The 24,669-nt window shown below is 47.5% G+C and overlaps 1 protein-coding gene across 3 annotated transcripts in view; it reads right to left on the bottom strand.

The window, feature by feature from the left end:
* Pitpnm3 (PITPNM family member 3) overlaps positions 1-24,669 on the bottom strand; it is an 81,951-nt gene that overhangs the window by 30,700 nt on the left and 26,582 nt on the right. For all 3 annotated transcript variants that reach the window (XM_052196564.1, XM_052196565.1, XM_052196566.1), the window contains exon 4: positions 9,545-9,592. In XM_052196564.1, coding sequence (XP_052052524.1) covers positions 9,545-9,592 — 48 coding nt within the window. The remainder of the gene's footprint in view (positions 1-9,544; positions 9,593-24,669) is intronic.

The following is a 24,669-nucleotide window of genomic DNA, read 5'->3' as shown; positions in this document are numbered from 1 at the left end:
TCCACAGTGAAGATTCACAGCACAGATCTACACTGCAGATTCATGATGCAGATCCAGTTACAGATGCACCTGAGCCGTGTTTAAGCCAAGGGAGGGCAGGACAGGGTAGGGCGACAGCAGCATGTCATGGTGGATTGATTATCTCCGGTTTGTGCCTACTTGGGAAGTGTTTACAGCTATCCACAGTGGCCTGTGCTGGCCTGTAGGCAGGGATCACTCCTTCACCCAGGTTATGCAAGCAGGTTATGCAATATCCACTTGGTAGGGATGCTGGGATGGAATTTTCACCCAGGGTTAGGAGACTCTAGAAACTGAGAGTCCTCCTGTGTCTCATTAATCTTCTCAAAGTCAAAATCAAATTGCACCCAACTGACTTTGCTTAGCTAAAAGGTAGAGAGGTCTTTAGTGAATCAGTGGCTTTAAAGAGAAACTAGCCAGATAAAACCTTGACCCTTGACCCTTACTAGGGTCCAGGCCCAAGTAAAACTCTCTTAAGAACATACTGCTGGTCATGCTAAGTGTGCATAGGAACATCTTAGAGAAATAACTCAATTAAGGAAAGCCATATCAGGGCCAGAAAGCAACCATCTTGAACCAAGGCTGGTGAGATGACCAAAAGAGTGTGTCAGCCCCAACCTGGTATCCCTACTGAGCCCTCTGTCCTGAACACAGGTCCCTTTGTCTGTGTCTCAAGGGCCCAGTCATCACCCTGTGTCTAGGGCAATCTTCATGCTTTTCTGAACACCTCACAGAGACAACAGAGACTTAGAAGGGTTAAGGGAACCTTTCTCCAGATGGAAGTAAAGGGCTTGAATGTAGACTGCTCCCCATTGGCTTGTGTTTGTCTCCAGCTGGTATTATCATTTTGGGGAGGTTGTGGGCCCGGGGTCTAGGTGGCGGATATCAGCCGCTAGGTCAAGGCCTTCATGGCCAGGCCTTCTACACATGAACTGAAACTGAGTCAAACAACAACAACCTCTACCACAACCACAACCACAACCACCACCACCACCACAACAAAGCCATTTTCTTCTGTAAGTTCCTGACAGATATTTTATTGCAGTAAATAAAAAGGTAACTGATACAAGGATTTGAACCCAAGCCTCAGGTCAGGCCTAGGTTTGTTCCTTCTAAAATGAGGAAGTGAATAGAAAGGGGTGATCTCTTCAGTCTTCAAATCCCTCCTCCTCTGCAGTTCTATCCCCTCACAAAGAACCAGGGCCTGGAGGGAAGGCAGGCAGCCCCTGTCATTGGGTACAGGCGCCTGCTGGGACAGTGGGGCCTGATTATTCCCTGTGTAGTCATCCTGGGCTTGCCTACCCGGAAGTCCAAACTCTCACAATGGAATGCAGCCACCTCATCCAGCCCAAACCTCCCTTAGTCATCCTTTCCGATCTCAGTGGCTCCCAGCCAAGGGACAGGAAATGACTCTCACACACAAAAAGGTGCTGAGAACCCTAAAGTTTACTGAGATCACCCATAATCCCTTGCTTGTGTTTCTTGGATAAGCTACTATCAACACCCTGTGAGAAAACAGGTTTTCTTTATTCATTGCTGTGAGAGTAAACCAATACAACCTCTCTGGAGGGTCATCTGGTAGTGCCATTTAAACTACAAAATGCCCATGGCCAGCAAGGCCACGTCCATATAATGGACATGCCACAGGCACCCCCTTAACCCAGTTATGCTGTTTACAATACTGAATGGTGAGAGGCAACCTATAGGGGACAGGCTAAATAAAGTGCATCGCAGAGATCTAGCACACACTCAAGGCCAAGATCAATGAACCTGAGCATTGTAGATGTTCAGAGACAGGAAGAGAATCGTGGTATATTATCCACAGAAGGCAAGGGGGAAAAACGCACGTGGAGCGCTCCCATCTGTGTGGGGTGTATATAAAAATATATATGGAAGTGAATATTTATGGCTATGTTCATGTTTGCAGAGTCTGGAGTGGGACATGAGACACTCGTCATCCTCTCCGCGTCTGGGAAGAAGGGCTGGGTGAGCTGAGCTGGGCACAGAGCGGGAAGAGGGAGGTACGTGCGTCATCGCTCATATCTTTTGAGATTTTTACCTTGTTCATGCACGGCCTACTCAAAAAAACAGATCAAAACTAAGAATATTTTCAAAGTGCATGTAACAGGGTGATTTTTTTTTCCTTTCTGAGATCTGACTTTATATTTTCTGCCTGCTCCAACAACTCCTTGCCTCGAGGTTTGTGGCAATACTCCCTGGCTCTTGTTTTTCCTTTGTTACCAGGAAAAGAGGATTTGAAGACTCAGGAGAACCTTTCAAGTTGAAAAAAGAAAGGTTCCTACCTCACCAGTGACTCCAGGTGAGGGGAGGACAGAGGCCGAGCCCTTCACAATCCCATGAGGGAGGGGAGCTCACGAGGCCTGGCTACCTTGAGACCCAGGAATCCACAGGGAGCTATAGATGGTGACAAATGGGAGGCTAGGGACTGGGTTAAAGGTCGCTATCCGCTCCAGTGTGGGCACAGGATCCTGCCCATATGTGTGCAGCACAGGTCTCCACACACCAGCCAGCGTTGGGTGAGAGGCAGAGCCTCAGGGACAGTGACAGGAAAATTAGGGAAGGAGACAGCTGCGCATTCACAGAGAGGGATCTGTCATCGCTCAGCCAGGTGGGAACCCAAGGTCAAAGTCACACTAGCCTTCAGAAAAACAGAGAGCAGTTCCTCAGCAGCAAGTCAGTGGTCCGTGCTAGATGGTGGCCGTCAGCCCCTCCACGAAGCCATGGGAGACACTACAGGAGAACTGGGAAGAGGAGGGATCCCTTATCCCTGCACTCCATGAAGCTGCAGTCATGGCTGTCAGCACGGCCCATCTGGGCATCAGGTCCCTTTGCAAGGCTCTCCTGCCATGTGACCTCTGACTGAGTCCCAGGCTACATTCTACAGCTCTGTGAGCTCACCAGATCCTCCAGGCAAGCCTTTGCTCTGGCTCCACACTCCTTTGACAACCAGAGTCTGTCTGCAGCCTCCACTCCACCTAGCTCTTCCTGTGTTTCCTCTTTCCTTCCAATTTCAGCCATTTCTGACTTTCTGTTGGCAAACACCCCCCTTTTCCTCTCACCACAGGGCCCTTGCACCTCTGCCTCCTAGACCACAGGGCCCTTGCACCTCTGCCTCCTAGACCACAGGGCCCTACTACCTCTGCCTCCTAGACCACAGGGCCCTTGCACCTCTGCCTCCTAGACCTGGACATTTTTATACTGCCCATGTACACAAATTTCTTACAGAAACATCCCTGATCCTTCTTCCTTGAGGTGGGAGTGTCCCATCCTCCCCCCTACCCCTACCCCTACCCCACCCCAAAACAGCATAGCTCTTCTTCCCGGGACAAATCTTTACAATGGTCTTTAAATTTTCTTTTAATTTTTGTTTTATGGGCATATGTATTCAGCCCGCATGTGTGTTTGTGTGCTACTGCATGCCTGGTGCCTGTGGAGCCCAGAAGAAGGTCCTTGATGCCCTGGAACTAGAATTAGAGATGGTTGTGAGCTGCCATGTCAGTTCTGAAAATTGAACCTGGGTTTTCTGGGGGGAAAAAAGCCAGTCCTCTTAACTGCTAAGCCAACTCTCTGTAGCCCAAAAATGCTTTCAATTTGTGTGTGTGTGCGCGTGCGTGCATGTGTGTACATGCAAAAGCAGACAAATATCAGCACTCATATACCATGGCACACATGTGGAGAACAGAAGACAACTTATGGGAACTGATTCTCTCCTACAATGTTCGTCCTGAGGATAAAACTTAGGTTGTCAGCCTCGGCAGCAAGCACCATTATCTGCTGAGCCATCTCTTCAGCCCACAATTGTAATTTTTTAGTTATTTGAGGACTCTCTCCTCCAGCTCCCAGACTATAAAACTCTGAGGAGATAGACTGTGTTCATTTGGCTCTGCTCTGTTTTATCCCCAGAGACTACCACGGCCCTGGATAATAAAGGTATTCATTAAATATTCTTCAACAAACAAGCCAACAGACTAATGATTTGCTCCCATTCTGCACCACAAGCATCAGAACTACACACAACCACCACACAGCAGAGATACTGCGCAGAGAGAACTGCATCTTCTCAAGGCACACGCTGACCCATGCACTGCCACATACTAGTGCGCACAGCCACAGGGGTAGGGGAGTGAATTCATGCACGAGCACAAAGGGAGGAAGCATGCCAGGCCCCAACATACGCACGCATGCAAGAAAAAGTGCTCCCAAGGCGGACGTCTGCCACCCTGAGCTCATTAAAGCCGGCTAAATATAGCCTGTCTGCAGCTGTGCTCAGCAAGCTGCCCACACAGGCCAGGAAAAGATACCAGTTACCAGGCGGAGGAGGGGAAGGCCAGCTGTGGAAAGGGGCTATGTACACCGTGCCTGGTGGAGGGGGGTCATCCCAAATGGACTATGATCTGGGACATATGGGGAAGGAGGCCTGGGCAATGGGGTATGACATCAACCTTGTCCAGTGGGGAGGGTGATGCCAATCTGCCCTCAACATCTGAACCGAGGATCCAAGTTCAGACTAGAGCCAGGGGCTGGAGCCTGAACTCAGGCCCTGGATATGTCAGGCTCTGACAAAAGCTAGGGTATAGAGACACAATGTCAATCTGGGCCCAGAAAACTGGAGCTTAGCATTGGTCACTGCCAGGTTCTGGTCCAGGAACTAGAGGAAGTTAGGGGAAGCACCGCACTCTGATCTGAAAACATGGCTGTGGCGAGCTGCCCCACTGCACTGCCCCTCGGGAAAGCCAGTTGACAGCCAGCGTGTGCCAAGCTCCTGTTGTAAGCCACGTGGGCAAACTTTTTCCCTGCAGAGGAAGCTCCAGATGTCCTCATGTGTCCCTTTCCTATGAACAGTCCGGACCCAAAGAGATTGGGGACAAGGTTGTGGGGTTAGGGGTTGGTGGGTGGTGACGAGATATCCTTCAGAAAGTATCTGTGCAACACAATGGGCAGAGCACGTGCCGGGTTCCTGGGGCACCTGGGAAGGAGAAGCTGCAGGACAGGAGGGCACTTAGATCCAAACTGGCCAGGCACGGGTAACCTCTGAGGTTGGCGAAGCAGAGTGGACAAAATGACTGCCTTCCTCAGAAGTCATCAGCTCCTGCCCAGCTTTGTTTTCACCTTGTGACCCTGAAATCATGGTGTCAGCCCTTCCACACTCCAGATTTAATGGGTATCAGAGAGCAAAACCAAATAGCTACTGAGGCAGAGGGCTAGAGGAGGCCTTTGGGAACACTTGTGTGGGGTGTAAATGGAGGTAGTGGACTCCCTGCCCTATAGACAATGCAGAAAGCCCATGGCAAGGACAGGGCAACTCTCTACATGTAGCATGACATCCGGTCTCTGCAGCCATGAGGGGGAGGGAGGGGAGGGTCCCCAGGGACCTGCGTCCTTCATACTGTCTGCTAGGAAGGGGGATGGCTCCGCTCTCCCACTGGGATGCTGGGATGGGTGGGATCTCAGGCTTCTCCACTGTCCTGTGAGACGCATGTGCTACTAGAGATCATTCTCTAGAAAGGACAGGGGCTTGCATGCACACACACAATTAAAATCCAAACTGACACAGCAGAGACACCGATGGAAGGAAAGAGAGAACAGCCAGGGGACAGGGGACAGGGGACAGGGAGCACTGGGCATGAGCGAGTGAGACAGACAGGGTTAGAAGGTCCAGATTTCCTACAACGACCTCCCAGCCACTCCTAAGGAGAGGTGTGTGGGAGATACTGGAGCCATGGAGGCCAGTGTGGGAAGCCAGGGCGGGTTATTCAAGAGAAGGCTAAGCTTCCTTTAGATGAGGGACAGGGGCCAAGAGAAGGAGGGCAGCCTGAGTTCTTCTGGAGGCATCGGGCTGCCCTGGGGGCCAATTTGGCAAGGTGGTGGTGAAGATGGTGGGGGTGATGTCTAGAAGGAGGCCAGGTTTGGACTTCCGGTTTATGGAGAATGGTACTTTTTCTCTCTGAAGGGAAGAACAGAGCAGTGAGCTTTGGTCTCTCAGGACCCACAGTACCAGGGTAAGGCTCACTCAGACACATGGGAAGTATCTGAAAATGTCCCTGTTATCACCAGGCAGTGAAAGGCAGAAACACAAAGAGATGTGGACAAAGGAAACCAGGGAACAAAGACGCAGCAGCAGAAACACCTAGAATAACAGACTCACAGGGACTCCATGTGCCAACAGAAGAACAGGCCCCAGTCCTGGTCATAACTGCAAGGCAAGCTGGAAGAAATGGTCCAGGCCCCCTGCTCCCTGGTCCAAGTTCCCACCCTGTCCTCATACATGAGGATTCCTCAGTTTCTTCCTACCTGGTTCTAAATAGCACAAGTGGTCTTGGGATTCTAGGCCATCTTTCCAATAGCAGACAAATGCAGGACTCTGGAAGCCACCAAGGATCAGGGAGTCCTGAGCACACAAGCCCCAGAACTGCTAGAATAAGGCTGGGTAACCTCCCACCTGTTAGTTAGCTTTTTATCATTGTGACCAAATGTCAAAAAGAAACAATGTAAAGGTTTAAGGATTTATTGGGGTTCAGGTGTTTCTGTGATGTGATGAAAGATGGCAGAAAGGTGTGAAGTCACAAAGTTGTTCACCTTAAGGTGGCCAGGAAGCAGAGGCAGGACAAGGAGCTAGAGACAAGATATCCCCAAGAGAATGACTGCAGTCATTGCTGCCACCTCCCAGTGACATCAAATTATAAATCTATCAGTTCTTAGTGGTTGGACCCTCCAGCTGGAGGCCAAGATTTCTTCTTGTGATTCCCATGGCCAGTGGTGGGGGTGAGGCCTCATATCTCATATCTCAACCATAACAGGGGAGAAACATTGTGTCCATGATGGTGAGCCAGGCAGCCATAAGATGAGCAGAGAGTCAATACAACGCAGCTCTGTGAGATGCACCCTCACATCTGGCCCAGAGGTTCCAGCTGTGAAGCCTTATGCAAATGCAAGGTATAATTAAGAACTATAGGATCCTTTCTGCGCATCCCTTATACAGCCTCTGATACCCTCAGCTGGCCTAGAAAGCAGGGAGTTCAACCATCTTTCTGAATGTAACACATAGACCTTCTCCCTTTAAAGCCCAGACGTCACAGCGCCGCTTCCTGGTAGCAGGGATCTGATTCCTCACCCAGAGTAATATCTTAGTTTCAGAGTCTTAAAGTACCCAGTGGAAAAACACATTCTAAATGTAAGCTGTGGATACCGCCTTTTTAAATTCAGGTCACTAATGTTTATCTTGCCCATTTAGGATTTAAAAATAAACAAACACATTACCACCAATTACCAGCACCACTTCATAAAAGAAAAATGATTTTAATGTCTGAAATTGTAGGCAGGACATAATTATAGAGTTATGTGAAAAGCATTACTCTCAGCTAAAGACTTTTGCCATCAGAGAAAAGGAGGTTAGAGTGTAAGTTTTCCTTCCTGCCAAACATACTGGGTTTCAACGTGGGTAGCATCAGCCCAGACAGCCTCCAAGACACAGATTTTATGGCTCTAAAATTCTTCTTAACATCAACTGATATTTTTTCCTTCATAAAAAATATCCTTGAGGAGCAGGATATAATAACAGCTTTCAGCAATATAATTTTGACCAAAATCTATAACCACGAAATAAAAAAGACTTTGCTGCTATTGAAATGCAATTTTTTTCCCAGGGAGGCTCAGGAGACACTAAGCATTCTGTCAATTCAATTGTGATGTGGGAACCGTGGAGAAGGGAGCTGTGACCTGCCTCTTGGTGACAAAGCCTGCTTCAGGTGGCTAGCTTTCACCTACAAGCTATTGCTAAAGGCCCAGCAGCAGCAAGTCATAATGGTACATGCCTGTACTCCTAGCACTTAAGAAACTGAAACAGAAGGATTGCCAAAAGTTTGAGGCCATCTCAGACTACACAGTGAGACTCTGTCTCTAAGATAAATATTTAAAAAAAAAAAAAAGGAATCCCAGCAGAGCTAATCTGGGCTCTTCCCTCCCTCGGTGATTGTTTTGTTGTTTTGGTTTTGGGTTTTTGGTTTTAACTTCTTGGCAGTTCAATTTATTGGAGACTTCCGGGTCAGTGAGAAGCTGGCAATCTTACGTGGGCTAATTCAAACAGAGATCAAACTTGCCCATGAATGTGCCTTTCAAAACCAGCCAGCCACAGCCCAATCCACACCCAGATATCTATTGTAGCTAACACCCACCAAGCCTGTCTTCCTGTACCCTAAGGGAACCAGGGACAGGTGCCAGGTAACTAGGAACCAGCAGAGTGAAAACCCTGCCATTATTCAAACCACCACTCCCAAACTGTTCCCCTGCCCGCCTTCTCCAAAGACCTTCTACCCACCCGCCAAACACACACACACACACACACACACACACACACACGGCCACAGCCAGGGCCAGAGCTCTCGATCCCTGCTTCCTGGTGTAATGGCTCAGCTCTTGAAATTCTTTTCATTAATGGCCTGAGTCTCTGTGACACCACTTTGTCACCTCCAAAAATTAAGAACCTGCAGGCACAAATTTGTCTGCCCCTCTTTCCTGGCACCTTTCTCTTTGTCAGTACCCTGGAGGTTGGTTATGACAGAAGAACCAGATCGCCAGCCCTTCTGAGAAGCACTGCCTTTGTGCATTGTGACACGGGGCACCAGGGGCACTGTGCTAAAGGCCTGGACCATAGTGTTGTGGATGCTGATGTCTACACACCCTCCACAGAAGGCTGGGGCCTGGGAAGCTAAGAAGCAAATGGGTTGACCTTCTCAAAGCTATAGCCACAAGCAGAACAGCAGGCAGGAAATGAGAGCGGTTCTGAGCACTTGCCCCAAACCTAGCCTCATAAGGAAGTCAGCATTACCCATAGACAAGACTTGGCACAGGTGCTGCCCACCGAGTCACAGGTGTGTCCACAGGACATGTGGCCAGCATGCTGGCATGACCTTAGAACACCCAATCCCATACCCATCTTTCTAAGAAAACTGGCAGAAGTCAAGATAGGCTGGCGTGACATAGGGGGGGAAATGACAAGAGCAGGAAACCCCAAAGTCAACCCCAGGAGCCTGAGTGCAGAGGCAGTCGTTCTGGGAGGGGAGTTTAAGGACCAGCACATCCAGGGCTGGAGACAACTCAGTAGTAGAGGTGCTTGCCACGCAAGCCTGGCCTGAGTTTGACCCCAGAACCTATGATGAAGAGCAAGAACCAACTCCTGAGAGATGTCCTTTGATGTCACACTTGTCCGTGCTCACACATACAATGACAATATCTGGAAAGTGAACCATGTATTTAAAAGGGACCACATTCTGGAACACAGCCTTGAATGGCCTTATTCGCTCAGATCTTGGTCAGCACAGGACCAACGATGACTGCTGGAAGTTGCCTAAAGCCATGCTGAGTAGACCTAGGCTTTCTGTTCCCACCCAGGTATAAGATGGGAGAGATCTTCTACCCTTGGAACTCTAAGCCTCAGAGGGGGCCAGGCCCAGGGGCCATCATTCATCCAATGGAAGGAAAGGCCTCTGTACAGCCAGGTATAACTCACGCTGCTTCTCCTGCAAGATGCTGGATGTGCACGCTGTGGCCCCTTCTCCTGTGGAAACAAAAAGGACATGAGCAGCTGGGTCACTGCTCTGCTGCACCGACTCCGCACCCCCCTGGGGAGCTGTTGGCAGTTACCACTACCCCTCCAGAGCTGAGGGTGGCAGATGTACCACCCAAGTTTCCCACCCTGCCCCCTCCACCTCAGGGTTAGCCTTCGGCCTGTGTGTGTGTGACCCAGCCCTGAGCCCCCACATCGCCATAGCTGAGTGCTGGCTGGCTCCTTGGTTATGCCCTTGACCTTAGCTTTCCTAGGGTTATCTTTGCTGGCTCCTTTCCTCTTGTATCTTATAAAGCAGCTGCTGGATGCTGCCCCCTTGCCCATCACACTGTCCTCTAAGGGTCTGAGCTGGGTACTGTGTTTAGGCAACAGTAGTTAAACCTCTCTCCAACCAGACTTCTCAGTTTGTATCCTGCTGCCTATGGCTTCTATGGAGAGTTCCCAGACACTTCATATTCTCCATGACTAGGAATTCCCAAGTAATTCTGCATTGCTCCATACTGCACTCCCCAAAAAAGCATCTGAAGCAACCCTGGTTCTCTAAGCAAGTGCCCAAGCACTGTGGGACACCCCCTCCAGGATCTCCCTTCCCCACAGGACCTCAAGGGCAGTGCTACCCAGAAATTGCTTCTGTCTTCCAAGCCAGCACTCTAGGGACTGCTATGACTCCTTTTTCAAATGTGTCTGACTCTATATTTGTGATCTAAGACACCATTCTCAGAGCCCCTATTTCCACAGCCCTCTGTCTGTCACAACTACCTCCATGCCTCATGTCACCTGGATCCAAGTCTCTGTTTCCCTCCTCCTTGGAAGGGTCTATAACCTCCTTATAGGGGTCTATGAATGAAAAGAGCATCCAGCTGGGGTCTGAGGCTAGGACTTGGTTCTCACCAATCCACTGTGTGACCCGATGTAACTCCCTTTCCCTTTCTGAGCTTCATTCCTATGGACCCAATGCTCTCTTGAGACCCTTTGGGTACTGAAAACTGGATGTATAGACACCTGCTGTCTTTCACTTACTGTGTCTATGGGAGCCAACTACATAGCCTCTATGCCACAGACTTCTAGAATTGAGGGCTGCACCAGTACCTTGCTCAGAGGGTCCTTGTGCAGTGAGTACTTAGAGCTCTTAGAACACAGGAAGGCAGCTAACCAACACTCAGTTCCTTAGGATCACTGATGTTGTTGTTGCTGCTGCTGCTGCTGCTGCTGCTGTTTATTTTTGACACGGGGTTTCACTATGTAGCCCTGTCTAGCATGGAACTCTATGAAGACCAGGCTGGCCTTGGACTCAGAGATCTGCCTGCCCTTAGCCTCCCTCATGCTGAGATCAAAGCTGTGTGCCGCCATGCCCCGTCCGCACTTAGTGTTTACTTACTGATTTACTTGTGACAACTAGCTCGTGATCTTGTCTCTTGTCCTTGCCCCCAACACAAGGCAGAACCAGATGGACAGAGCCAACGGCTAATGTGTGTGGGAGCTCAGAGTACTCCCCAGAGCCGATGCTACAGTACTTACTGGACACAGGACCGAGTTTGTGTCCAGTAAGAGTCCAGTTGGAGAAGAGAGGCCTGGGCCTTCATGGAGTGGCCATTACCCAGCATGATGAGGTGGCTCCATCAGAGGAATGAGAGTAACGGTAGCTCAGATGCAAAGAGAAATCTGGGAAGGCCCAGCATCAGACACCAATGCCAGGCATCACTCTTGTATATCACCTAAGGCCATGGAGCGTAGGTGTATCTGGGCAAAATCATTTTCCCTAACACAGAAATGGGGTCACACATTCCAAACACACATTCTGTTTCCCACTCATGGTGCCAAGGGCTGTGGGTGATACAGAGATGAAAAACAAAGTGTGTGCAGGGCAAGAAAGACCTCTGCATGGAGCACGGTGCTGAATGCTGCCAGCCACGATGGATGGGGGGCCGGGGACCAGTTTCAACTGACACCCCTGGAAGCCTTCAGCAGAGCCGTGATTGGAGCTTCCAAAGGAAGAGAAAAAGACAGGGTGTCTCAGTGGTCAGCAAACATCATGCTCACGGCATGCTAAGCCCAGGGGAGACAGGCTGTGGGGGCAGGTGACCCTGGGCAGGAAGCCCATTTATATGAATATAATAAGTATGAAAGCCAAGCTTCGGTGCAACAGCAACTCACAATATCTCCATATCCGAAGCTCCTGCTGCTCGCTTCTATTGCACCCAGAAACCAGCAATATAATTAGCTGGGTTCTGGGCAAAAGGAACAGCAATGGCTGTGACAGAAAGCAAGAAAAGCGCCAAAGGTGCCGACTTTGTTCTGGAGACTCTCAATCTGGGTGTGATCCTGCCTCTTCAGGGTTCCTTGTGAGCACAGCAGTGACTCTCCGTGCCCTGGAACCCTCCACCTCCTGGCTCAGAACACACATACTGGGAGCCTACCATCTCCCAAGTCCACCACCGCTAGCCTCCGCCAGCCATTTTGCATAATGGAGTAGGGAGTGGAGTGATACATCTGCCCTCCCATGTACCTGCTACCCCCATCCAGGACTGGGTGAGAGAAGAGAGAATTTACTCCCTGATAGGATGGGTAATAGCCTGCCTCTGAGTTACACTCAGCATACACCGTGACACTGCCAACCTAGAGAAGTACAGCAGATGGAAAGAAGCATCGGTGTCCTGCCCTGCCTGTGCCCAGGCTTCTGTTGGAGGGAGGGGAGAGGTGGGGCAGCACAGCCAGATGGGATGGAGGAAGGCCAAGCACCCATCTTGGCAGTCCTTTGAGGTGTTTCAGTGCAGGACTGATGACAAAGCCTCAGCCTGGGGCACATGACCTGTCAGACTTTACTCACAAACCACAAAATAGGAGATAAAATCATTCAGAACTGGGAACAGTAAAGCCCAAACCAAGAACTCTTTGGCGCACTGACCACAGCCCAAACTACAATAAAAATGTACTGGTATTTCTTATACACCTACCAGATAAGGGAGGCCCTTTTGGTTTGCACAAGTTCACAGAAGTTTCACGCCTAGGCCTTTATGAGCTTGTGGTCCCAGTGCTGGTTTCCTGACCACAAAGTGAGTAAAGCCTTGGGCTGGGGCAGAATTCTCCCCAGCAGGCTTGTGTAATCAAGAAGTAGCAGAGGGTCTGAGACTCTCGCTGCTGGGGAAGCTGGGATAGAGAAAGCTGGGGAAGCCAGGAGGCCCATGGCCTTAAGCTACTGGTGCACAGGCTGTGCCCAGATTTGGAGAAGGGAATGTTAAGGAAGGAGATCAAAGACGAGCTCAGAGATTTCGCAGCCACCAAGGGCATGGCTACTCCTATGTAGACTCAGTAGGCTTTATCTAGGAGTGCAGGTCCTTCATGTCCTGCCCTGTGTTCTCCACACCCAAACCGACTAGGGCTTCCGCCTCTACAAAACAGACCCTTCATAGAGAACGAGCTGGAGACTCAGGAGGCCACCGCCTGGCCATGACACCCTGGTTCTGATGACTTCTTACTCCCATCACCCAGCCTCTCCCTCTCAGGATCTCTAGGCCATGGCTTCTCTGGAGGGCTCAGGTGGTGAAGGGAGAGTCTTCTAGGCAGAGGCTGAGTGGGAGGGAGAGAGCAGAGAAGGCCCTGTAAGAAAGGGGTGTTGAGCCTGGCCAGTGTCTCCTGCAGACTTAGCTTCCCCACAGTGATGCTAGAGCCAGGGACCGAGGAACCTGCCGAGGATGCTGAGGGAAGCCAGAATGAGTCTTTCTGTAGTTGTCACTTTGTTTCTTCTTTATAAATTTTGTTCTTTGCTATTTTATAGATCTATACAATGCATTCTGGTTATTCTTGTCACCTCTCCTACCTTGTGTCCCTCCAACCTGATCAACCCCTGGGTTTTTGAAAACAGGGTCTCACTATTGTAGCCCAGGCTTGCCTGGAATTCAAATCCTCCTGCTAAGCCATCCCACCACCCAGTGTACCATAATTTCAGACCTGTCACCATGGTGGTGAGCCTACTATCCACAACACGAATGATGTGTACAGAGGAGGGAGCAACAGCAGCAGGCCGGCCTTGCCTTCTCAGTTCAGATCAGCTTTATCTCCCCTCAGAGCTACTACTAGTGGCAGAAGAATCATCTTAGCTTCGAAGCCCGGATTCCTGATTAGTAGGCTCCCAGGACATGGCCCATTAACCAAATGTGCAGCTGGCTCAGCGTTGCCTAAATGAGACCCCACTTGGCCTGGAACTTTCCAGGGCCCCTGGGCCCAACCACTTTGCCTCAGCTTAAGCTTTCTTCTATCACAGGAGCTGCCAGAAGCTCTAATGAGCAGGAGAGTTATGTGGAGTCGGCTGCAGGCTACGGACTAGGAGCCATGGTTAGAGGCTGTGGTTAGGGCTTAGGGTTTAGGACTCAGAGTTGGAGTCTGGGGACTGGGAGTTAGGAGCTAGGGCCACTGAGGCCCGTAGTCCCATAAGTCTTGCCTTTCCAAAGTTTATACATTCTGGGGAGTTTGGCCACAGCATCTCCTCCCCGAAAGAAGACACTTCCAACCCTTGCTAATGGCCTCCCAAGTAATCTTTGTCCTCTTTCCATCCATCTTCCAGAAAACCACAAGCTCCCTCCAGCAAGAGAAGCAAAGTGTGCAGCTGTGAACTGATCTCTTTCAGCGAGGATGCTGAACAAGAGAAGCTGCTCCCAGCATCCGAGGGGAGGCTGAGTGGCAGCTGGGGAGGGTTGCAGACCTGAAGAAGAGTCTAGGAGTCCCCTGCCTGTCATCCCATGGCACAGGAATCCTGAAGCCCCTATGTGTCCTATACGCCCCCGTTCCTGGGCTTGGGGAGCAGGCTCAGGCCAGCTGGGTTAGTTCAGATCATAAACGAGGCTGGCGTGGGAAGCTTGTCCGTGCCTCCTAGACGGGCTATTCCCCGAATGCTAAGCACTACTGAGCTTTGGGTTAGTAAAGATCACTGCCTACAATCCCTGGCCCACAGTGACTAGGTCCTGGTGTGCTCCTTTAATTCTGCAAGATGCTCTTCATAATGAGCTCTGCCAAAACTAGCTCATCGTGAGCCGACTTAGGTCATTTCAAAGACCAAGAGTCATTCCTGGGAAAGCCCCGAATTCCTCAGCCTACATACAGAACCTCCAGCTTCGGCCTTCTTTCCCTGCCTCCTCCCCAAGATCCACCCCTATCTCTTTTTATTCCCTATCTTCATTCCTCAAGCCCCAACTTGAGTGAAAATGAACTCCAGGCATGGTGGTACATATCTGTAATCTCAGCACTCAAGAAACCCAGGCAGGAGGGTCTGCAGCTCACAGCTAGGCTAAACTACCTAATGAGACCCAACTCACAAAAACAGGAAAGAAAATCATCTGGACTTCAGATGCTCCCCAGACCTCCCAGCTTCACATACCTTCCTCCCCACCTCTACCCTTGTTCCCCCACATAGTGTGCCCCTTGATCTGCCCTGGCTCTGTGTCCTCTTAGCCCCCACTTTATTTCACCCCATCTTGTTAAAGCAGCCGGTTAATTAAGTAAAGTGTCACAGCCACAAGTGGGCTGGAGGATGGGCAATCAATCAAATCTGAGGCCCTGCCCAAATTACCTAGCTGACAATCTAGCACTGGGTGGGTCTGCCTCCACAAAGTATCCTGTGAGTGAGTGAGTGAGTGAGTGAGTGAGTGAGTGAGTGAGTGAGGAGGGAGGGAGAGAAGGAGGGAGGGAGGGAGGGAGGGAGGGAGGGAGGGATGGATGTCAGGACACCTGACTGACTGCACTGGGATCATGAGGGCCTCGTATGCCAGGCTGTGGAAGGGAAGTGCAAGCCAGAAAGACACAATGGTGCTCAGATGGGTGGGTGAGGGGCAGATGAGCCATACTGGGCAGGAGAGACAGTGGGGAGACTGGGACCTCAGGGCAGGTCCCTGGAGGAAGAGTCCAGGACAGTGAGGTCTAGAGATGAAGCAGGGAGGCGCTCCACATGGACCTGAGCCTCAGCAAGCCTGTCCATCTCCACTGAACTAGAACTCCAGCCTGGGCGGAGGAGACGGGGAGAAATGCCCAGACCCTCTGAGGTGATCTCAGTATCTCAAGCCTTAGCAATAGTTTGGTGCTCGCTTTTTAATGTCCTTCATGGTAGCTGCCCAAGGATGTTTAATTCCTGTAGTAACAGAGAACTCGCTAACCCTGGGAATTGACAACTATGGGGAGCACAGTGGCCATGCATGCCAACCAAGGTGGGGGCATTGTGCTCCATTCTGCCGCAGCAGTTACTGCTCTCCTATTTTAGGAGCAGCACAGTAGTGGGGAATGAAGACAATAAATTGATTGCATGACCCAGACGTCTTCCTCTGCCCCAAACCTCTACAAAGGACAGAAATTAATTCCACATGAATCTCCAGCAGCAATGGGAAATAAGAAGGAATGTCCTCTGAAAACCCAAACTGTATAAGTACACACACACACACACACACACACACAGTAAAAGGCAGAGAGATCTGAAGGATGGAGTTAGGGATGGCTACAAAACTGGCTTGGCCTAGGGCAAAATAGAAGCTTAGAGCCCATTATTCAAAATCATTAAGGAATTCAAGATGGTGTCAGTGGAGCATAATGTGGACTGTGCAGTGTGGAGTCTTGAGTGACTGCAAAGGCCAAGTGCCCAGAAATCCTGCTCAGCAGAAAGATGGTCTGAGCTCAGCTCTGCAGGGGAAGAACTGGGGCCCATGGAGGGAGCTTGAAGAACACAGCAGGCTCCGGAGGCAGCACCAGAGCCCAGGAATTCTGCACGAAGTTGGACAGCCACAGGGGATGAACCAGTCCAACAAGCCTTCCCTGACCCCTGTGTATGCCCAGCAAAGACAGTCGTCCCCATATGTGAGAAAAGATGGACAGCTTCCTGAGAAGCTGGAGATACACAGGCGGAATAAATCGGGAGCTGAGCTACCCCGAAGCATTTCCTAGCCCTCCCTAATAATCACATGACAGCAGGTTTGCTAGATAGACAGATTCCATCACTCAGAGCTCTGCTAACAGGCAGCTACAAACAGAGTGGAATACAAAGCCAAATATTGCTAAACATGAAAGGAGAGCCAAAGCTGAGCAAGAAAGATATCAAATTCGATGACTGAAGCAAGGCGGGGAGAGGGAAATGGTGCGTCCCCCAGAACCGGCTCAGCATCATAAACCTTAATCACTCTTAAGTTTGAACAAGCAGCAGAGTCCCTTAGAGGACTAGTTAAAACAGCTCCTAAGCTCTTCCAGAATTTGGCTGGCTCTGCATGGCTCCGTGGGACTCCCTCCCTCACATTTCTGACAAGTCCCCAAGTGATGCTAATGCTATTGGCCCAGGGACAACTCTTTGGAAACCATGTATCTAGATGCACGAATATAAACCAGGGAGTGAACAGCTGGGGAGCAGTGCTCTCTGCAAAGCCAGAGCAGAGAATTTGATCGGGGCACCTAGGCACCGACTGCTTCTTTGCCATGCGTGATGACATGATTGTTTAGGAATGGAAAGAGCTCTGAGCACGAATGGCTCTTGAGGGATATCTCAAAGACTATCATTATAAATATTCTGGAAGATATGAACCCTGGGCTTAAGAGGTTAGCAATATGGCAGAAGCTGTCAAGGAACTCAAAAGATCACTCAATGTATAAAAATCAAATATACCAAAGAGCCAGATCCAAGGGTGGGAAACCCCAGCAACCTCCCAACAGACGAGCCCAATACCTACAGATAGTAATAATCCCCAACAGTCTAGGAATGTGAGGGGAAAAAAGCAAAAACTGGGGCTAAAAAAGATGGCTCAGCAGTTAAGAGCACTTGCTGCTCTTGCAGAGGACCTGGGTTCAATTCTCAGAACCCACACAGAGACTCACAACCGTTCACAATTCCAGGCCCAGTTGCCCTCATCTGACCTTTGCAGGTACCAGGCACAAATGTGGGATGAAGACTCATCCGCATAAAAAAATAAATAAATCAAAAAACACTGCCGATAAACATACAATGATGCGATACTGAAAACATCCCCAAGTGATCAGGAATAAGATGAGAAGACCTTGCTCTTTCTGCTTCCACTTAACATTATTCTCAAGGACCTAGTCAGGGAAACTAGGCAAGAAGGAGAAATAACATGTAATCAGACTGGAAAGAAAAAGAAACAAAACCTACCTGTATTTGGAGGTGACAGGATTTTATGTACAAAAAATACTAAGACTACCTCTGCTCTTACACATGCTTTTACAAACACACACACACACACACACACACACACACACACGCTCATAGATGTAAGTCTATCAGAGTTTTAGAATATTCGATCAACATACAAGGTCAGTTGTATTACTACATACTTGCAATGAACAGTCTGAAAATGAAATTAAGGAACAATTCCAGTTACAATAGAAGAAAATACTGCAAAGCAAATTTAATAATACAAGTGTTTGGACTTGTTTATTAAAAACTATAAAGCATCCTTGAAAGAAATTAAAGAAGAGGGAGCTGGAGCAATGGCTCAGTAGGTAATAGCCCTTGCTGTGCGAGCAGAAGGACCAGATTCCAAATCCTGGCACCAATGTGGAAAACAGAGTGGCAGTGTGTGCTTGTATCCCACACAAGCAGGAAGCAGACACGGGAGGAAGCTGGGCTTGCCTGTAAGCAGCCCAGCTCCAGATTCAGTGGGAGCCCCTGCCTGAAGGGAACAGAGGAAAAGGAGAGTACAGCACCTGACAATCCACCAACCTCTGTGTACATATATGGACATACACCACACTCTCACATGTACATGCATGTGCACACATGCACATACACACATTAGCCTTAACTCATGTGCCTGGCAAGGTTCCAGTGCTGGGGGTGCGTCGGGGGCTCTTACAGCTCAACAGTATAAAGATGATCAATGGGCAAAGGATTTGACTAGAAAATTCTCCAAAAGGAAAAGCAAGTGACCAATAAACAGGTGAAAAGATGCAAACATCAGGGAACTGAAAATTCAAATGCTCACTAGGAGGCTGTAACCTAAAAGGCAGAGGAGAGGAACACCGATGAGGGGCTGGAGAACCAGCCTTTCATGTCACCCAAGGTGATGGGAAACGGGGCTGCTCAGGAAGACTCTGGCAGCTCTTTGAAAGGTAAACAAATGTACAAAAGTTCTAACTCTTAAAGGGTGGAAGTGAATGGGATGTAAAGTGAATAAGCAAAAAAATTAAAAATAAATTAATTTAAAAAAATTCTAATTCAAGAGAGAGTATATATCAAGAGAGTTGATCATGCACACAGACACACACACACACTTGGGGGGACATGAATACACACACACACAGAAACAGTTATTCACAACAGCTAAAAAGTGGAAACCATTTCAATGCCCACCAGTTGATCAATGGATAAACAGAATATGAAGTATCTGCACCACAGAGTAACATGCAACCATAAGTATTGATTTGTGCTACAATATAGGCGAGATTCATCAACTTGACAAAGGAAAGCAGACAGACACAAAGGGCCACATCTGCTGGATTCCACTGACAAGGCTCGTAGTGCTTACTGCTCTGAATGGTGTTTACGGGACAATGTTCTAGAACTAGGTAACAGTGATGGCTATGCACAGACATCTGAAAGCCACTAGGATGTACACTTTGAAAGAGAGAATTCTATGACCTATGAATTATACCTCGATTTAAAAATAGAACTTGGCAAGAGATATTTGCTTGGACAGTGTTGACAGCAGCTGCACGTTCTTAGATAATGGAATCAGATAGCTGCTGCCCTGTGCTGTAATCTCGCTTTCGATCCTTGGCTAATTAATCCTGCCTTAAGTGTGTGGTCTGTTCTCACCCAGCTCCAATCAACAGAAAACTCTGAGATGTAATAGAGCCGTCAAAAGGGAACTTCAGAAAACATAGAATGAACCTGTGCTCTCTCTGAGTCGATGCCAAGTTGTGAGGCAACAAAACAGATGAGAGGAAAAGAAAGTGGAAAGATGATTGCTGAAAGAAAATTCAGCTCCACAGATGCTGACCCGCAAAACAGAAAGTGCCAATGAGAAGAAAATGGACAAGCTGTTGTTTAGAGCTGAGGGAAAATGCCCAGAAACCAAACAGAACCAAGAAATAAGAACACAGACACGTTAGCCTGGTGTGGTGGTGCAGAGAGGCAGAGGCAGGCAGATCTGTGAGTTCGAAACCAGCCTGGTTTATATAATGGTTTCAAGAAAGCCAGAGCTACATAGTGAGACTCTGCTTCTGAAAAGGGGGAAAGGGTGGGGAGGGGATATAAGGACAAGTTGAAATGCTGCTCTAAAAATTCCTGCATCTGTCTAGCATAAGCACTGGAAGGACAAACGGGGGAAATGTGCTTGGATTGAAGGAACAATGAAAAGGAAAGTTCCCAGCAAGGATGATTGCAGCCAGGAGCCAGGGAATCTCGCTCAGGACCAGTGTGAGCCGATCATAAAGAGGAGACACTGGAGCATTTACAGCTCTGGGACGGAACTCCGGGCTATCCACATAGGAATAAGGATTACATTGACCTCCAACTGCTCATCGGAGATACTGCACGCCAAGAAGCCACTGACAAGGATCTCGTGGCTGTAAGAGATGTTGCACTCAAAAACTAAACAAAGGTATGCTTGGAAGCACAAGGACTTGTGGGAAAGGCCAGATATCTTGGGGCCAAACTGCTTGATACCAACCCTGACAAGTCGAACTTGTGTTCAGTCCCCAGAAGCCACATGGTGGAAGGAAAAACCAGATCCAGAGAAACTGTATCCTGGTCTATACACACACACACACACACACACACACACACACACAAAACTGTTAAAATTGTAAAATTTTAGAAATAGAAAAAAACTAATGTGTAAGAAATTTATTTATAATCAATCAAAGGCATTTAAAAATTGAAAGGGAAAAACTGTACTGAGTGATATGTTTGACCTAATCAATGGAGAAACTGGAACCTGTAAGCAGAGGAAATTTATTTTTAAAAACATGTAAGGAAGCCCAGCACCAGGGAGGCAGAGACATATGGCTCTCTGTGAGTTCAAGGCCAGTGTGCTCTAGATAACAAGTTCCAGGACAGCCAGAGCTACACAGAGAGACCCTGTCTCAAAAACCAAAAATTGTATGTAGTATTCAGAGGGGGAAAATACATGTTAGAGAAGAAAGAACTTCAAAGGAATAATAATTAAAACTCATTTAAAACATTTAAATCACAAGATACTAAAAATCACAGTCAAAATAATCTATTCACCAAGACTTTTATAAATGGTACTGAATACTCATAGAACAAGAAGAAGAAGATGAAGGCTTTGAACTCCATGGGCATAACTGGGTGAACAGACTCTTATTCAGGCTGGTGAGATGGACCAGTCGACAGGATACATGTTTTGTGGTGATGGAAACACGTACAATTTGGGGGGTCCCTTTAAGAAAAAAAAATCATCCAAAGTTTGATACTTGTAAAATTAATCTCCCACTGAAAAATAATCCCTCTGAAGCTCAGAAAGGACCAGTGAGTGTTCTCTAGTCTCTCTCTGAATCGCATCACGTGGAGAACAAGAGGGGAGATGTCCTGAAATTAAAGCAACCTCAATATATGTAAATTAAATAGGAAAAGGAGTTGAGTGTGGAGCTGATTAAAAATAAAAGAAAGAACCTTTTTTGAAAAAACCAAAATTGGTAATTCTTTGGCAAAAAGGATTAAGAACAACAAGGGGGAATGGGGACATAACAAAGGAAACCAGGAAAGACAGGATTTTTTTAGAAACTTTTTTTTTTCTACCCTATGGACATTTCTGAAACCGTAAGTCAAGGGCTGTACTTACTGGTAAAGTGGGTAACTGTACCATACCTCACTGCAGTCAGAATCCAACCAAAGCCTGCCAGCATCTCTGCTGCTAGGTCCTGCCTGTCCTAGGGATGCTCAGCCTCTCAGGCTCCTATTGTATGTATATGCAATATTTTTAAAATATTTTTAAAATATTTACTTTTTTATGTGAGTATGCTGTCACTATCTTCAGACACATCATCAGATCCCATTACAGATGGCTGTGAGCCACCACATGGTTGGTGGGAATTGAACTCAGGACCTCTAGAACAGTAGTCAGTGATCTTAACTGCTGAGCCATCTCTCCAGCCTCATACATGCAACATTTTAATTGTGAATTGTGACTTTTGGCATTAAACATGGATCACTGGCACTGGAGAGATGACTTAGTGATGTGTTGCTCTTCCAGAGGACTGGGATTCAGTTCCCAGCACCCACATGGCAGCTTCCAGTCACCTGTAACTCCAGTTCCAGGTTATCTGATACCCTCTTCTAGCCTCTGCAGGCACCTGCATGCACACATTGCACATAAATTCACATAGACACATATATACATAAATATAAATAAATAAATAAACCTTTTAAAGTAGGTTACCCTATCATCAAGATAGGAGTAAATATGGAGGCAAACTCTAAGACAGCTATGCGATGCAATTTAAAAAGAAAAATAAGTAGTATAAATATTGGCAAGAATATAACTGCTAAGATTTCTAAATGATATAGCATATTGAAAAACCCAAAAACTGTTGCTGACAAACTGTTAGTGCTGGTGCAAGCTTTCAAAGAAGCAAAATTTCAAATACACAGCTGTGACGGTTAATTTTGATTGTCAATTCTAGTGCACTACAAAGTCTAGGCCATTTGTGAGGCACAATTTTGGGTCGTGAAGGGTCTCTGTGAAGGGTTTCTAAAAAGGATTAACTGAGGAGAAGATTCACCCCAACTGTGGGCAACACTATCCCATGGGCTGGGGTTCCAGACAAAATGAACAGGACAAAAGGAGAGGCTGGGGTGATGGTTCAGGCAAAGCGCTCACTTGCTGTGCCAGTGTGAGGACCTGAGCTCAGATCCTCAACACTCACATAAACGCAGCTGGGTACCACAGCTCGCACTGTCAGCCCCCAGCAAGCTAGCTAGCCAGACTAAACACATGCGTTTAAGCTTCAAGAACCCCTGCCTCAATATATAAAGCAGAAAAATGATTGGGGAAGACACCGAAAGTCAAACTCTGGTCTCTCACACACATATGTAAACATGCACACACACACATGTACCTACCACACACATATATACCCGTTTTGTTTTGTTTAAAAAGGGAAAGAAGGGAAAAAAACAAATGAGTCCAGGCAGCATGTTGCTGTCACTGTTTCTTGGTTCAGGGAGATGTGGTCTCTTCTCAGACATGATAGATTGTCTCACCTGACACAAAATCAATCTTTCCTCCTTTAGGTTGCCTCCTGTTGGGTAATGGGTCACAATCATGAGAAAAGTAACTACTCAATGACAGAAAATGAGCTATATCTAGAAAGGCTGGATATGTAAAGGCTTCCTTATAATTAGAAGCAAAGGGCAACTATTCCAATAAAAGATGAGAAAAAATGTTTAAGAAAATCAGGCACTCTGGAGGCAGAGGCAGGCAGATTTCTGTGAGTTCAAGTCCAATCTGGTTTATATAGTAAGTTCTAGGACAGCCAGGGTCACATAAAGAGAGACCCTGTTTAAGCACACACACACACACACACACACACACACACACACTAGTAATAAAACAAACAACAAACAACAGAACAGGAGCTGAATTCAGAAGAGGGGCTAGAGAGTGGGCTCAGCAGCTCAGAGTGTACACTGATCTTGCAGAGGACCTAAGTTTGGTTCCCAGCACCCATGTCAGGAAGCTCACAACCACCTGTCTCTCCAGCTCCAAGGGATCCGATGTCCTCTTCTGGCCTCTATGGGCACTGCACTCATGTGCACATATACAGAGACATACACAGGTATGCAACATCTTAAAGTTTAAACACTCCTTTAATAATGAAATTTGTCAATGTCTATTGCATCAGAGTATATATGCAAGTATGCATGCATCTATCATGCAACAGTGCAAGTCAGAATAGGATTAATAAAAAGTAAAATGTTTTTTTATTACTGATTAAAAAAGGACTTTTTTTTTATCAGTGCGTCTATCATGCAACAGTGCAAGTCAGAATAGGATTAATAAAAAGTAAAAAGAATGGGATGAGTCTGTTTCCGTATGAAAAGCTCTTCCAGACTACTGTTAAGTATTTTAAAAGTGATTTGCAACCCTAATGTCTAATTTAAGCCATTGAACTATGCACACTAGAAAGCCAGTCAATGAGGCCTGCCGTGGAAGGAACTAGGAAAGAAGACTTTGGCTTTGTTTTTATTGTTTGATTTTTTTTTCTTCCAAAAAGAATGTATTTGAGAAGAAGGTGGATATTTGTACTTTAATGTTCACAGCCACATTAGTCACAATAGGTGAAAAACGGAAACAGCCTTGATGTCCACCAGCAGATGAGTGGATAAATATAATGGCATATACAATGGAAAGTTATCCAGCCACAAAACGGAATAAAGTCCTGATTCGTGCTAAACATGGATGAATCTCAAAAATGTTATGCTAATGAAAAAAGCCAGACACAAAGGGACAAACACTGCATGAGCCTACTTCTGAGGGACCTGGGGAAGAAAGCAGTCTGCTACTTGTCAGGGGGAAGGGGTGGGGATTTGGAATGGTAACAAAGTTCCTAAGATCCATGGTGACAGCCAGACAGCAGTGTGACCTAGTGCTGCTGAACCAGACACTTAATATATTTTTAAAAGTATATTTTAAGTTATGTGGATTTTATTACAATAAAAATTACTAAGTAAAAACAGGACAAGTAATGGTCAAATAATAACTAAAGTGCTCGGGGCTAAAGCTGAAGGGTCTTTTTAGTGGAATACATATCACCTAGTAGGTGATCATATAGTCAGGCCTGCAATAAAGATTGGCAACTGATTAAGGATAGAAGCAAACCCAGAGGTGCACTGGAAAAAAAGACAACAGCTGCACAGAGCAGACCTGGAGTCCCATGGCCTGAGGGTCCAGGCTAAGGGCTGAGTACAAACTGCCATCTCCAGACTTGACCCCAGTCTGTGGATAGTGAGGAGCTAAAGTGTGTCCTTGAAGGGATATTATATCCATAAAGGAACACTTATATATGCATATACACTCAAATACACACATCTACAAACACACACACATACACATACATACACT

Source organism: Apodemus sylvaticus, chromosome 10 (genome assembly GCF_947179515.1).
Source record: "Apodemus sylvaticus chromosome 10, mApoSyl1.1, whole genome shotgun sequence".
Classification (NCBI taxonomy): domain Eukaryota; kingdom Metazoa; phylum Chordata; class Mammalia; order Rodentia; family Muridae; genus Apodemus; species Apodemus sylvaticus.
Note: the sequence above shows the minus strand (reverse complement) of the source record. Positions and strands in the feature narration are given on the sequence as shown.